The sequence below is a fragment of the Grampus griseus genome (genome assembly GCF_964374135.1).
Source record: "Grampus griseus genome assembly, chromosome: 5".
Lineage (NCBI taxonomy): Eukaryota > Metazoa > Chordata > Mammalia > Artiodactyla > Delphinidae > Grampus > Grampus griseus.
The window spans coordinates 129,382,901-129,397,966 of NC_138998.1; the positions used below are offsets into that span (position 1 = coordinate 129,382,901).

General features: G+C 36.9%; 1 protein-coding gene across 1 annotated transcript; it reads right to left on the reverse strand.

The window, feature by feature from the left end:
• Window positions 1–2,821: 2,821 nt before the first annotated feature.
• On the reverse strand, window positions 2,822–9,559 carry LOC309823201 (keratin-associated protein 27-1-like; the record flags this gene model as incomplete). The annotated part of the gene is made up of 3 exons (XM_082655343.1): window positions 2,822–3,084; window positions 3,347–3,753; window positions 9,501–9,559. The coding sequence occupies 3 exons, from the start codon at window positions 9,557–9,559 to the stop codon at window positions 2,822–2,824; spliced, it is 729 nt and encodes a 242-aa protein (XP_082511469.1).
• Between the last annotated feature and the right edge of the window lie 5,507 nt (window positions 9,560–15,066).

Below are 15,066 nucleotides of genomic sequence, written 5' to 3' on the forward strand. Positions count from 1 at the left end.
CACAAACACACACACACAAACACACATGAATTTCACATTGATGGTATATTTAAATGTTGAAAGGAAAACAAAAAACATTTTCTAAAGTTATCATGTAGTATCTTCATTAATTTTCTTAATGAGGACAAAAAAGTACTAACCATAAATAAAAGATTGATAAATTGGATTAACTTAAAGTAAGGAATTTGTACCAGTCTAAAGGCATGATTAAGTGAAAAGGCAGGCAGTGATATGGGAGAAGATATTAAATATATATATCTGCAACAAAGACCTAATATATGGACTACATAAAAGACTCTTAGCATCCTAAAAACAGACAACCAACTAAAACCATGAGCTAAGGACCTGAATATCTACTACACACACACACACATACACACACATACACACAAATAATATTCAAATGGCCAGATGCATTTTAAAAATGTTCTCAACCTGATGAATCAACAGAGAAATTCAAAATAAAACCAATATTGGTTATAACTACATACTCACTAGAATGGCTAAGCTTAAAAGAACTAACAATTATAAATATGGATGAGGATGTAAAGCAACTGGAATTCTTATGCTTTTGAGAGTAGAAATCAATATTGGTATAGCTACAAGGCATAACTTTGTCATGGGATAAAATAAAGCTGAGCAGGCACGTTTCATACAATTTGTCAACTTTACTCCTAAATATATTACCCAATAGAAATATCTCCATTTGTATATCAAAAGATATGTACAAGAATAAAAGAGTATTTTATACATTATTTCTAACAGATCCAAGCTTGAAACAGCCTTTCTGACCAGCAACGGCAGAATGAATAAATACCTTTTGGTGTTTTGGTACCTTGAATATTATACATAAAGGAAAATAAACAGACTACTGGTATGTTTAATAGCGTGCAAGAATCACACAAACACAATATTTAATAAAGAATCCCAAGACAAATTGGTAGATACTATATAATTTCATTTTAAAGTTCAAAAACAGGCAAAACTAATATATGGGTTAGAGGTCAGAATAAAGGCTACATCTGTGAAGTAACGATTTGTGTACAAATTCATATGTATATCACATTTCAACTAAAATCTCATTTAAAATTATTTTAAAAAATAATCAGTCCAACAAGATCAGCAATAGAAATATGTCTGAGATAAAAGGAAAGCTAAGTCAAGGTGTGATTTACTCATTAGCGTAAGGGGCAAGGAGAGGGTCTGGGAAAAGCTTCGAAAAATAAAGGGTACAGATGTCACAAACTCAAAATATCTAGGAGAGCCAGGCAAGTAAGGCAAAATAATGAACTAAATTGGGTTTTGAAACAGTAGCATGAACATAGTGATAAGAGAAACCAACATTTAGCTTCCATGTCAGAAGATCCATAAGGAGAGATGGGTTCTGAAAACCAGAGGTACATGCCTTCTCTAAAGGGAACAACCACTAGTTAACATCTAGAGAACATTGTCTTTCTTGCACACTGACAAAGTTTCTAAACATTACAGTTCCTCAAAAAGGTGAACATTCATGCCTTTACACTTTAGTTTTATTTTATTTATTAAAATTCTGTTTGCTGATAAAGCAGCACTTTTTTTGGTTTTGTTTGTTTATTTATTTATTTTTGGCTATGCCCCACGGCATGCAGGATCTTAGTTCCCTGACCAGGGATTGAACCTGCACCCCCTGCATTGGAAGCACGAAGTCTTAACCACTCGACCACAAGGGAAGTTCCTTACTTTATTTTTTGAAATACATACCCCTACACATTTTATGTTGAATGAGGAAAAAATTGTACCTTTAATACAGATATGTCCCATAGTATGTGACTTCTGGTAAATACTGAGAGAGTTCAAGTTTGTCTTATGCACCTGTGTATCTCTTGTGCCTGGCACAGGATGGCTTGGGATGTAGTAAGTAAGTAATAAAACTTTTACTGAGTAAATTAACTGTTTCATAAAGTTGGGCTGTGTTTTTAAAAGTGACTAGGAGTCTTCAGGGTAGATAGATCAGAAGTTCATCCTGGTCTTGATGATGACATGCAAAAGTGTGGATGCTTATAAGAAGCAGCATGTTTAGGGAACTACACGTAAGTAGAATCATAGGAGCTTAGAATTTGCAATACTGAGAAGATGAAGCCAAAGAAGTGGGAGGGAGAAAGACAATGAAGAAAAAAAAAACCAGATGTCATGATAAGGGGTCTGTATTTTCATTTTATAGGAATAGATCATAAGAAGCCATCAAAGACAAGCAAGAGTGAAATATGATTCAGAAAGGACATTCTGGTCAAAGTATGTTCACTGGAAGAGAAAGATAAGGAAATCATTCCTAATCTTACCTTTTCAATATAACTTCCACCAAGGACTTTTTGGGTCTCTTAAGTATGTAGGATCAGAGATATCAGAGATCTATAAATCAGCTTGAGGAATAAACCATCAAGCTATTCCCCTACTGTGAGATAAAAACATATGGTTGAGTGTACCATGTCCTAGTTACTTCTGCAGGGAGTTGAGGTTGCCATGTGTGTGTTAAAATAAAATAATGAAAGACAAACTGAAGAACCAGATTCTTAGTTCTGACTTAAACTCTTATTACAACCCAAACCAAATAAATTCTTCCCACACCTAAGCGACATTGAATAGCATTCTAAACCAAATAATTTTATGGCAAGGAGAGATGAAAAAAAAGATAAAAATGTGAAAGGAACAGCTTTCATTAGATCAGGCACAGGAAAATCAAGAAAAAGCAGTCACTACGTACTAGGAAAGAAGAAGCAAAAGTCCATGGAGTTTAAATTTTTGTCTTGGATCTTCAGCGTTATTATTAGCTGGAATAAGGAAGTTACAGGCCTCCCCAGACAGAGCAAGATGGATGGCAAGTACTAAACACATGTGTCAGAGGCTGGCATCCACTGAAGAGAGGATGCAGAGGTCTGAGACTGTTGGACACAATGCCAAAATAATTATCCCAAAGGAGAGGAAGGGTAGGGTGAACAAGAAGATGATATGAAATGAGGGCAAATGTGGAGTAATTGGAGACATGAAGCAAATATAGAGAGTTTCTATTGGGAAGTAGAGGAGGGAAAATCAAGTGTTTGGATAATTCTCTGTGGGCAAAAGAGTTATTGACATTTTTGAGTAAGAGTCATATGATGAAATTAATTTTAGGAGTATTAACTCTAAACACAGTATTCAAGCTAAAGAGAAGACACTAGAGATAAGAGTCAAGATGGCAGTAAGAAATGTATGTATTCACCAAAGGGGAACACGACCCAACTTGAGTGATGACGGCGATAATAGAAAGGGTAAATGTATGAAAAGACAATTTCAGTGGATCAAGGGAGAAAAGCATTACAGTGGGTAATGCTGTGGGTATGAGGACCACCAGGCAAATAACCCAAGGGGCGGCATCCATAAGTGAGGAGTCTCAGGGGTTGGCAGCTGCTAGACACATAGCTCAGAGGTCTATAGCATACTGGGAAGCAGGATCCAGAGATGCAAGAAGAAGCAGGAAGAAAACTGGTGCCTTGGCAGGGTCTGGGCACATAGCAACCAGAGGAAGGGCAGCTGGAAGTTTCACAGTTGCTGGTCTCACAGCTGGCCGGCTGGCAGCTGGTAGGTTCACTGCAGGTCTCTTGGCCGTTGTTCAGGAGCCAGGTATGGTCTTGACAGCTGCTGGGCAAGCAGAGAACATCCCCACCGCTCACATTCGTAGAGCAGAGGGCAATGGAGGAGGGAGGAGGAACATGACAGGCACTTCTAAGGAATCTCAAGCTGTAGTTTCCAGAGCAGTCGTTGTGCCCAGGCACAGTGAGATTTCAAGAGCAGGCAGCAGTTGATTTGAAAGAAGTGAGGTTTCAAGTTTCTCATTCGGCTTGCTCCCTGAAATACCCACAGAAGGTGGTGATTCTGTACAGACTGTCTTCCTCCTTGTTGCCTGAGATGGCATCAGAACTCTATTATAGCCCAAGAAGTGGTGTCACCACCACCCATAACACTGGGTGCTCCTTGCAATGCCTTCCATCGATTAAGTATATCTATAAAGCAGTGTGACGGAATTTTAATAGTACCTCTGCTTCTTAAATTATCCAACCTAAACAGGTATTTTAAAGGTCATTTACTTATTCTAACTATAACCGCCACTACATAAACATTCTTAGAATTCGTCTCTTGAAATTGACTTGAATAGTGGTAACGAACTTCTTTAAAACAATGGCAAATTATCTCTCTTTGAGGGGGAATTCTATGCTTTTTGGAAATTGCCAAAGGTAAAAAACTTGAAAGCAATTATGTCGTAAAAGAATGAAAAATCCTATAACCTGTACGACTTGGGGCAGAGAGAGTCTAAAAATAGTATACTATATTGGTCTTCCCTGGTGGCGCAGTGGTTGAGAGTCCGCCTGCCGATGCAGGGGACATGGGTTCGTGTCCCGGTCTGGGAAGATCCCACATGCCGCGGAGCGGCTGGGCCCGTGAGCCATGGCCGCTGAGCCTGCGCTCCGCAACGAGAGAGGCCACAGCAGTGAGAGGCCAGAGTACCGCAAAAAATAAATAAATAAATAAAAATAAAAATAGTATACTATAGAAAATTTCAATGTGCCGAAATTTTGCTTTGCTCTATTTTAGAATCCTGGTGGAAAGTGACTCCCCAATGAAATATCTTTTTTAAAAAGTCCTGCTCATTTTATTCATTTCAATAAATAAATTAAGTCAAGTTGAAAGTTTGATTTATGTGTATTCTTAATACAAATAAATAAATTGGGCTCAGTTTAAATTATGGCTCTTACTGCAAACAGAAGCAAATAAGTAAAACCCCTTTAAAAAAATGATACAACATGACATTTTTCATAGTTATTATAGGCTTATCATTTCATGGTTACTCATGTTCCAACTGAAAACTAATGTTCTTGGTTAAAAAAAAAAATTAGAACAATGATTAATGCATAGAAATGGATTTGGTTTTGCTTTTTACATTGATTCTGATGGCAGTTTCCAAAGAGGAACATTTAAACTGCTGTACATGGGCAATAGCATCAAAATAACTGTAGAGTTTTCCTAAGTATGAATACTTTGAAGGTTATTTGGGGATATATTTTCTGGTAAAACTTTGTTTGAACGATGCATGATTGTGTTTAGCCTCAACCATCCCACTGTATTTTTCATATACCAACATATCTAGTGGTTTCAAGGGCTATTTAAAAAAAAAAAATTATCTACTGGATCTAAGTTCCAATTCCCCTTAGCTAAAAATTCAACGTAAATCACAGCACTTTCTTTTATTTTTATGTTCAGTGGATATGCTTATTAATTCTCCCTCTGTCCTGGAGTAGAATCTGTGAAATAGATTGATTTCTCTGCGAGCCAATACAGGACTATTTTACTGCCAGGGAGAGAAATAGGAAAAGAAAATGATTTAGCCTCTGAGGTTCTGTGCCAACATGTTGAAATTATCTCAATATTTTAGGTCAGAGAACATTACCCTTTGACGATTTGTACCTGATGTGTTTAAGGAGTCCCCCCTCACTCCTCTCCCCACCCTGCCAGCTTTCATCACGTGATACTGTTTGTACACATTGCAAGAGTCCTGTTGTGAAATCCTGGATGCTTTAGCTGAATGGCGTTAGTAATAAGTATAGCCATATTTAATTGAAGGCTTATCAGTTTTATAGGTCAATGCTGTTTATGCCTGCTCTTCTCATTTATAAGCAAGAGTCTGACATCTGCATAAGTACATCAATATATTTGTGTGTATGTATGTATATGTATTAGTGTCTATTCTGGGCAACACCTTGCAATGTGCATACCCACATGTGTAATGTCAATTTATCCTCATAATTCTTTACAGTAAATTTTAAAATTTCAAGTATTCATATGAGAAACATTGAGATATGGAAAGTTTCGATATGAAAAGAAACATTTAAACAAAGGGGGTTCAAACATTTGTTTGTCCTTGACCCCTAAAATGTTTTATTTCCCATTATCCAATATGAGAGTATATAGATACATTGATACCATCATTTACTAACTGGGTGACCCTGGGCAATTTGCATAATCACTCTGATCCCCAGTCACTATCAGTATCCTTTCATGAAACAACAGAAATATTTATGTCTATTTTCAGTGTCATTTTAGGATATGTTGAGATGTAAGAAAAAGTAAGTGTAAACTGCAAAACACTATAGCAGAATAATTAATTTTCTTGCTTTGGAATTCTTAACCCATTCCAAAGAGTACCACCTTGGGTTTAATGCCTTTAGAGCACCTCCACAAGACTCTCATTTTTCTGTTGTGAGTAGGTAACACTGCAAAAATATTCATGGATTTCAAAAATTAGAAGTGCCTTGAATGTAGGTTGTCCCCTAATATAACAAATGTTGAACTGATGTTTTTTGATAATGACTCTCTCAGTATACAAGTAGAGCTCATGCAGACATAACAGCAGGTACCTCATTAGTAAGCTTTTATAAACTACATGTTTCAGGCTCTTCTTCTGATGCAAGAGCCCAAGAAGGGACTGAGGAACTGGGTATCCTGTGTGTTCCTCCAGATTTACCCACTTTGTTGCTTTTTCTTCAATGAACTAGGGGTCCTTACCTCTCCTGCTCTAGAGAAAACAACCCCGATTTTCCCTTTTTCTTGGACACAAAGAATCCTCAGAGCATTGCAACAATAAACTTACGCCAATAAATGACTCCCTTGCATTCACTCATTCATTCAACAAATATTTATTGAACATTTTGTATGTGCAAAACATGATAGACATTGACAATGATACAAAGATACTATTGATTTCTGCTTCCAGACACATCCAATCTTGTAGATGTGATAAGATGGATACACAATCCAAGTCACTGTTTAATAAGTTCTATAAATGGTATATGGAGAAGGGCAAACGTTGTTCATGGGCTTTACCTAAAGTTGGCTTTTGATATTAATTTTGAGGGATGGGAGGGAATGGCAGGTGTTTAGGAGAATATGAAGACAATTCACGCTGTGGCAAAAGGTATAAAGACAGAAAAAAAAATGTTGACCATGTTTTCAGTGGAGGGTTCTTACAGGCAAGCTGTAGTAAGTAACTTAGATTCACATGCTAAATCTAATTCAATCATCAAGGAAGTAGTTAAGATTTTGTCCTACAGGCACAGTGATCCAGTAACTGATTTCAAGAAGAGCGAGCTATGATTAAATTACAGCACAGATTGGAAAGAGGGAAAACCCACTGTTTCTTGCAATGCAAAGAAAGAAATGTGTGTGTGTATGTGTGAAAACACACACACACATACACACACTCCTTTCTTTGCATTGCAAGAAAAACATTCTTTTTACATGACTTATTTTCTGAATATATTACGGAACACTTATTAGCTATTATTTACTGAGTCCTTATTATACACCAGGCATTGTTCTAAGTGCTTCATATGTATTAACTGATTTAATCCTCACTACATCCCGTTCAAGTAGGTGTGATCATTATTCTCAATGCATGTGGAGAAACTTAGTTGATCCTTAATAAATATAACATTCACAAATTATAACTTAGATTTTCTTTATCAAATAAAGATTGACCATTACTTAGTCAAGAATCTCTTTTACATACTTTTATCACCATCTATCCATTTTCACCAGGGAAAGTCAACTTTCAAGGAATATAAAAGAACACGAAGACAGAAAGAGATTCAGGTGGACTGAACACCCTTCTGTCAAGCTTTTTTTTCTCCTGCCCATCCTAATATTCTGATTAGTATTCATCTTAGCTTGGCTTAGAGAAGACAACCAGTTAATTATCTGAAGTCAGTACATTGCAATCTGCAACATAATGAAGCGTTCTAATTTTAGCACCCCCTGTTGGATGCCATGTGTAAAATCATGAAATTATAATCAATTGAAAGAATTAAGTAATGTAGAGTTTGCGGTAACTGATAAAGTTGTCAGGCTGTAATCTACTTTCAATTGAATTTTTACTATAATATTCTTGAGTATGGAAACTATGGCTTATGTGTGATTTCAACAAAATTTGCTACACTCATTCCTACTTTATTCTTACACAAGAACTTTCCCTCCATGATGTTAGAAAATCATTTGAATCCTTTCATTCCTGTATTAAAGACAGTGTAGGTGGAGGTACCCCTTCCACAATTTATATTTAATCCTTGAATTGTGTCCCTTTCACATTATTAGTTACTATTTACTGAGTCCTTATTACATACCAGACATGGTTTTACATGTTTTACATGTATTAACTGATTTAATCCTCACAGCATCCCTATTCAAATGTTTTGAATTTCTCTGTGCCAATATGTTTTATCAGCTTTATTGAGGTATAATTGACGTACAATAAGCTGAGCATATTTAAAGAGTACAGTTTGATAAGTTTTCACATTTGTTTAAACCCAAATCAAGATAATAATCATATTCATCACTCCCCAAAAATCTCCTTATGCCCCATGTAGTCCTTTCCCTCCAGCTTTCTCCGCCTCACTCCACCCCTACCCCATCCCCAGGCAACCATTAATCTTCCTTCTGCCACTTTGTGTTAGTTTCTATTTTCTAACATTTCATTAAATGAAATGAAATTGTAGAACCTATATTCTTTTTTTCTTTCTTTCACTAAGTATACTTATTTTGAGATTCATCCATGGTATAGTTGTTCCTTGAATTGCTGTTCAGTGTTCCATGATGTGGATATAATATAATATGTTTATCTACTCATAAGTTGATGGACAATTGGGTTGTGTGCAGTTTTTGGAAACTACAAACACAAATATGCTATGAACATTTGTATACAAGTTTTTGAATGGACACATGCATTCAATTCTCTTGGGCAGACACTTTGAGTGGAATGATGTGATCATATGATACGTCAATGTTTAACTTTTAAGGAACAGAATGCTTTCCAAAGTGACTGCATCATTTTATATTCCCACCAGCAGTGTATAAGAGCTCAAGTTGTTTCAGGTTTTTTTCCAACATTTGGTATAGTTACAGTTTTAAAAATTTTAGTCATTCTATTAACTGTATATAGTAGTATTTCATTGTGGTTTTAGATTGCTTGTGACTGATGATTCTGAGCATAGACATTGCTTATTTTCCATTTTCCATCATTGCTTATTTTATATCTTCTTTAATAAAGAAACTGCTCTATGTTTTGTACATTTTTCTATTGGGTTGTTTGCTTTCTTATTGTTGAGTTTGGAGTGTTCTTTAAATATTTTAAATACAACTCCTTTATTAGATATATGATTTAAAAATATTCCCTAACAGTCTGTGGCTTGTCTTTTTATTCCTGTAATAATGACTTTTTGAAGAGCAGATATTTTTAATTTTGATGAAGTTCAATTTATTAATTTTTAATTTATAGATTGTGTTTTTGATGTTGTATTTAAGAAATACAACCTCGTGTCTTAAAGACTTCTTTGCCTATGTTTCTCCACTCATTCTTTTTTTTTTTTTGAAATCTAATTTCTATCCTCACCAACATTTCAAGCTGTTATCTTAAAGATCACCAATGATTAATTCCCTACCCAACAGCTATCTTGGCCCTCGTTCTGAACTCCATGGCACATTTGACACTGCTCTCCATACTTTCTAGTTTGAAACATTGTTCTCCTTCTATTTCAGCAATGCTTTAATCTCAAGGTTCTATTTCTGTTCCATGGAATACCTGTTTCGTCTTTATCTACTTCCCTTCTCTCCTTCTATTCCCCAGAATATGATCCTTCTTAAGCCTCTTCTTCTTCTGCATTCTTATCAATCTGCATTCATTAATGTTAAGCATACAATTAATAGCTCTACATGAATTCCTCTGAATTAATAATTATAGGCTTGCTCTCTTTCCCGATATCTGTACTTGCATTTGCAATTGTCTTCTAGATCATTTCACTGGGGCACCTTATACTTCAAATTAAATATTTATATGTACACAATGTACATAGTGCTTTCCCCCAAGTTGATTCCTCCTCCCATGAACTTTATATCTGCTTATGGTACCATATTCTCTTAGTCACACTGGCTTAAACTTATAAAACTATCCTCATTAATACTTCTATCTCTATCATATTCCCGAAGATGAGATTAATAGTGAAATTTAGCTCAGGTAATGTCTCTTCCTTGGTTGCACTTACCTTGAACACTTCTCTATTGCCCACAAAAAAGAAAAAAAAAAAAGAAAGAAAGAAATCAAAGATCCCTAAATTGTCATTCAAAGCTATTCATAATATGGGTCCAAAAAACATACATTGCTAATCATAAGTCCTTCAGGTTTTTTTTTTTTTTTTTGGATGACCCTATTTGCCATTCTCAGTATTTACTGAAAATGAATGACTCACTAACATTGCTGGTTTCCTCTTTGCTCCTTAGATGCTTTTCTACCCTGTCTCTCCTTACCCATATCTTACTTATTCTTTACAGTTCAAGTCAAACATAACAACTAGCAGGACACCTTCACTTCTGCCCAAGCAGAAGTAATTTCTTTTCCCTTTGAACTTATTTCTACATTACCTATCTCCTATTATACTAATCATTTTGTACCTTATATTTTATTCAGTATACGTCTTATTTTTGCTTCTCAGTAATAATTATATTAAAGACATTATAGCCTTATTTATGTTTGTATTGCTGAAAATGCTCAACATGCTCACTGCTTTTTGTAAACATTTATTTTAGAAATTAATGAAAAGAGTCTGTCTTAAGTCATACTTTCCAATGTTTCCTAATCTGTTCATTGGATGTTGATGTATATCTTCGACCTTTTGGCCATTAATTTTATAAATTAGAGCTAATCGTTGTTTTTGGTTCTTTGAGAGCTTTTCACAGTGAAAGCAAAGATTTACTCTAAACCTAAACCTCCTAGAAAGAAAGAGGCATAGGTCTTTTATAGTGCTTGTTTTGGATTTTTCCCATATAATGCACTTTATAGCCAGGGGTATTCAGTTCACCTCCTGGTCACAGAAGACCCTTGTTCAGCTATTTCCTTTCATAGCATAAGCACTTCTCCTGGCTACTTTTTACCCCAGACTCTCTAGGCACATAGGAACTCCAGAAAAAGATTTTATAAGAAAAAATTATCATTTTAGAGTGTAAAGGTTTTCTAGTTGTTTCTTGTTTGTTTGTTTTTAATAGAACATGAGATCAAAATAGCAATGCTATGACTTGTCAGCAGCTCAGCAGTCCCACTAAAATCAATAGCTGGTTTCTGGGAGTTTGGCTCTAGCAAACCTTTATCCTGCCAGAGAGAACAGCAGGGACAAATGAAGACTTTGAGCTCCCTAAAACCTTTTTTTCCTCTGAAGCATTATTTTATAACGCTTCATAAAATATAGAGAATCACTCTTCTTCAATTAAAAGACTGACATTTAATTGATTCAGGTCTTTATCCTGGTCTTTATAACAGGCTATTCCCCAGTTCTGATAGAATAGTTTCTTGCTTTCTTTTTCCCCAAGATGAAGAGGTTTTTTATTTTTCTAGAAGTTTTCTCATAATATTTGAAAACCTCTCATCTCTTTCCTTGACTAATACCTCTAGAGATGGTCTTATTTTATATTCAGGTAAGTTAATCTGTGATGAAATACTCTGAAAACCTGAGAATTGGTTACCATAAATAGTAACCATATTTTCTTTTTTTTTTTCATGTTGGAAGTAGGAAAAGGAGATATGTTCCATTCTCATCTACCTTATATCACCAGGAGTTCTTCTCCAGAGAAATTCAGGTCTATTCTGGGGAAAAAATACTCCTATCTAAAATACTAAAAATATTCCTATCTAAAATATTTGTGGATTGGATTATGTAGCAAATGGTCCTTTACCTTAAAAAAAGTCCTAAATCAGTAAGTTCCTTGATAATGATATGAAACATCACTAAGACTATGGAAGACCTAATTTTATGATAAATAAAACAGTACCTTTCATAATAATCATCCAATACCTAACATTTCAACATTAGACTTGGGCATGAATGATCTGACTTAAGGTTTTAATCTTCATGCAAAAAATTAAAGAATGAAGAAATTGAAAGAAAGGGAAGATAATGTGACCTCGTAGGTGGGGCCTTTTGGGTCCATTCAATGTACTTTTGTTGTTTCAAGTGTTATAGGCCTATACTTCCCCATTCTGTCAATTCCAAAGGAGATTCCCCTTGATTGTGAAGAACTGTTTGTATAGAAGTGCTAGTAGGTTTGGGACCCCTTTCAACTACAAGATCCCGTGACTGATGATTATGCTAATTGGAATCTTTGTGAAAGGGAGTCTCTACCCATTTAATGCTGCTTGGGGACCTATTAATAGTAACTTCACTGAAATACAGAGGAAGACATATTGAATAGATTTGCTTGTAGACTCTGTTGGTCAGGTTAATCACAGTAGCCAGTGGAATGACAAACTCACAGGAAAATTCATGAGAAGTGTTGCAGCAAAAATAGAACTGAAGTTTTCCCTTCCCTGAGAACAAGGAAAATAAAGGGAAGAGTGAACAGGCTAGAGAAGAAACATAATCTGGCCTGAAAGTGTTAATCACTCCTTGTTTTACTTTAACTGTCACTAATTTGTAGTAACTAGATTTGTACTTACAAAGCTAACCTCACTCCCTGACACTATGTAATTTACATTTGGCACCTATCACCCCTAACCCTGTGTGACTTACATCCTGTGCCTCTCACTCCCTAACATTATTATGTCCCGGCACTTACATTCTATATGTCCCTCATAACAAATCACCCCTTATAGTTTTTGCATTTCAGAAACAAGCTCACTGGCCGATAAACCAGAGGCAAACAGATGCAATTATCAGACTGCCAGACACCAATTTCCAGGCCCCCTGATGCTAGCTATGACTGTTTTGAAATAATGCAAAGGAAAGGAAGAATGCAAGACGTTCACTACTTTGATCCTTATCATATATCCCAGACAGCGAGCCCCACATATAAAATCTTCCCTGATTCCTAAGGAGGGGGAGACACAGTTCTTGTGGCGCTAGCCTTCTGTGTCTTCCCTTCTGCCTGGCAGAAAAAATGAAGCCATCTCTCTCTTCCTCTAAAATCCCTGTCTCCGTATTTCTGTTCGGCCTCAGTGCACAGGGAAGCTAATATTTCAGCAACAGAAGCAGTGCAGTGTAGAGACGTGTTGGATATTGGGGGGGAAAAAGTCCCCATAGGTCTCTTGCATTTCTGCCTGTCTTTAGAACAGTCACTGGTTCCCTCTGTTCTGAATTATCTTTGCAAGAACATTTGTATAGCAAACAGCCTTGGAAAATAGATGTAGTATTTCTCTCTGGGGCAAGTGACAGGCATGCTTATTGTCCATTCTCATGTCCATGATTCAGGCTTCCTGAGCTCAAGATTCCTCTCCTATAAAACAACTCACTACGTATATAGATATCATCTGGCCGTCTTACTACTGGCCTTTGTGAATTGAGGCTCAGGAAATTGCTGCAAAGGCTATCACTCTGGCTCTGCTATTGCCACGAATAATAAAGTCTTTTTCTCTGATCCAGGTGTTGCATGTCTTCTGCCAGCATCCATGAAGCTGTGACAGGCTATCTTGTTAGCTTGCAAATAGGGTAAAATCTTGGACATTTTATGGTTCTTATTGCCCTTTCTGACCAGTTTCTCCTTTCTAGCTGAAACTGTGGCACTGCAATGTCCTAACTAACTCTGTTTTAGCAATCATTTATTAAGACAGAAATTTTTAATAGAAATACAATCATCATAATAATATGGAAATAATGATGACAAATTTATACAGCAGTAACTAGTGGAAATCAATCAAAGTTATCAGAAGATAAAGTAAGCAGCTTGATGCCATATTGAAAACATATCTTAAAAACTTAAAGGACATTAAAAAAACTGACAAATTGGGCTTCCCTGGTAGCACAGTGGTTGAGAGTCCGCCTGCTGATGCAGGGGACGCGGGTTTGTGCCCTGGTCTGGGAGGATCCCACATGCAATGGAGCGGCTGGGCCCATGAGCCATGGCCACTGGGCCTGCGCGTCCGGAGCCTCCCATCTGCAACAGGAGAGGCCACAGCAGTGAGGGGTCTGCGTACTGCAAAAAAAAAAAAAAAAAAATTGACAAATTAAAGGAAAAATGGTAAATCATGGTTTAGTTAATAAACAGTCAATAGTGAAACAATAGTTGGGTATAGCAAATTTTTCTTTAGAACAATCTAGCCATATAACATGTCTTTTAAAAGAGAGCCCACCTCTCTCAACCAGGCTAAGTAGTACAGTTTAGGTACTTTATTTAGGAATTGGCAACTATGAGGGATTACTCAAAACACCTCCAAGTGTAAGATATGGAACTCAGGGGCAAAAGTTGTTGAATAAGGTAGCTCATTTGTTAACAAGCAAAAGCACTGCACTAGGGGTCAGCACTGCTGAACCTCAGTCATGGATGAGCCATAAGTAACAGCCCAGGGATGAATAGCCACGAGACCTTGTATGTAGCCTTGTACTGTCCATGTAGCCCAACGTTTTGAGTGCAGGTTGCTGGATAGTAGGGACTAAAGACCTCAGAAGATAAAGGCAGGTAATGATTGTATGACAGGCTCTGGACATACCATCAGCAGAAACGTGTAGGACGTGGTTTCACAGGAGCTGTGTGCAGGCATGCTGGTTGGCAGTAGGTGGATCCCTTCCAGTTTCTTGGCAGTCCTTCAAGAGCTGGGTTCTGCCATGACTGCCACTTGCTAAGCAGAGGACACTGATACAGAGCAGGGCCCTGTGGGGTTCCTGGGCACAAAAGCCTTTCTGTGTCCCTCGTTTCTTGATTACAGGAAATAGGCTTTATTCAGCCTCCATGACCTTCCCTGAGTTCCAACCAGCAGATTCAAAGTGTTGCTAATTAGGGAAGGGAAGGGATGTGGAGACAAGGGACGGGCAGTCAAAAGAAACAGTAGTGCAGCCTTGGGGCAGGGTCCTGGTGCACCATCAAGGGATATGCATCACAATATCTTTGAGCTGTCCTGTGGATACTGAAACCACCACCAGGGGGAGAAAATAACAGTAAAGGATAGTATGCTGCCCACAAGCACGTCGACCCCAGACCAGTTGGAACAAGACGGTTGATGATGCTGACCCCCACTTACCTCACCACCAA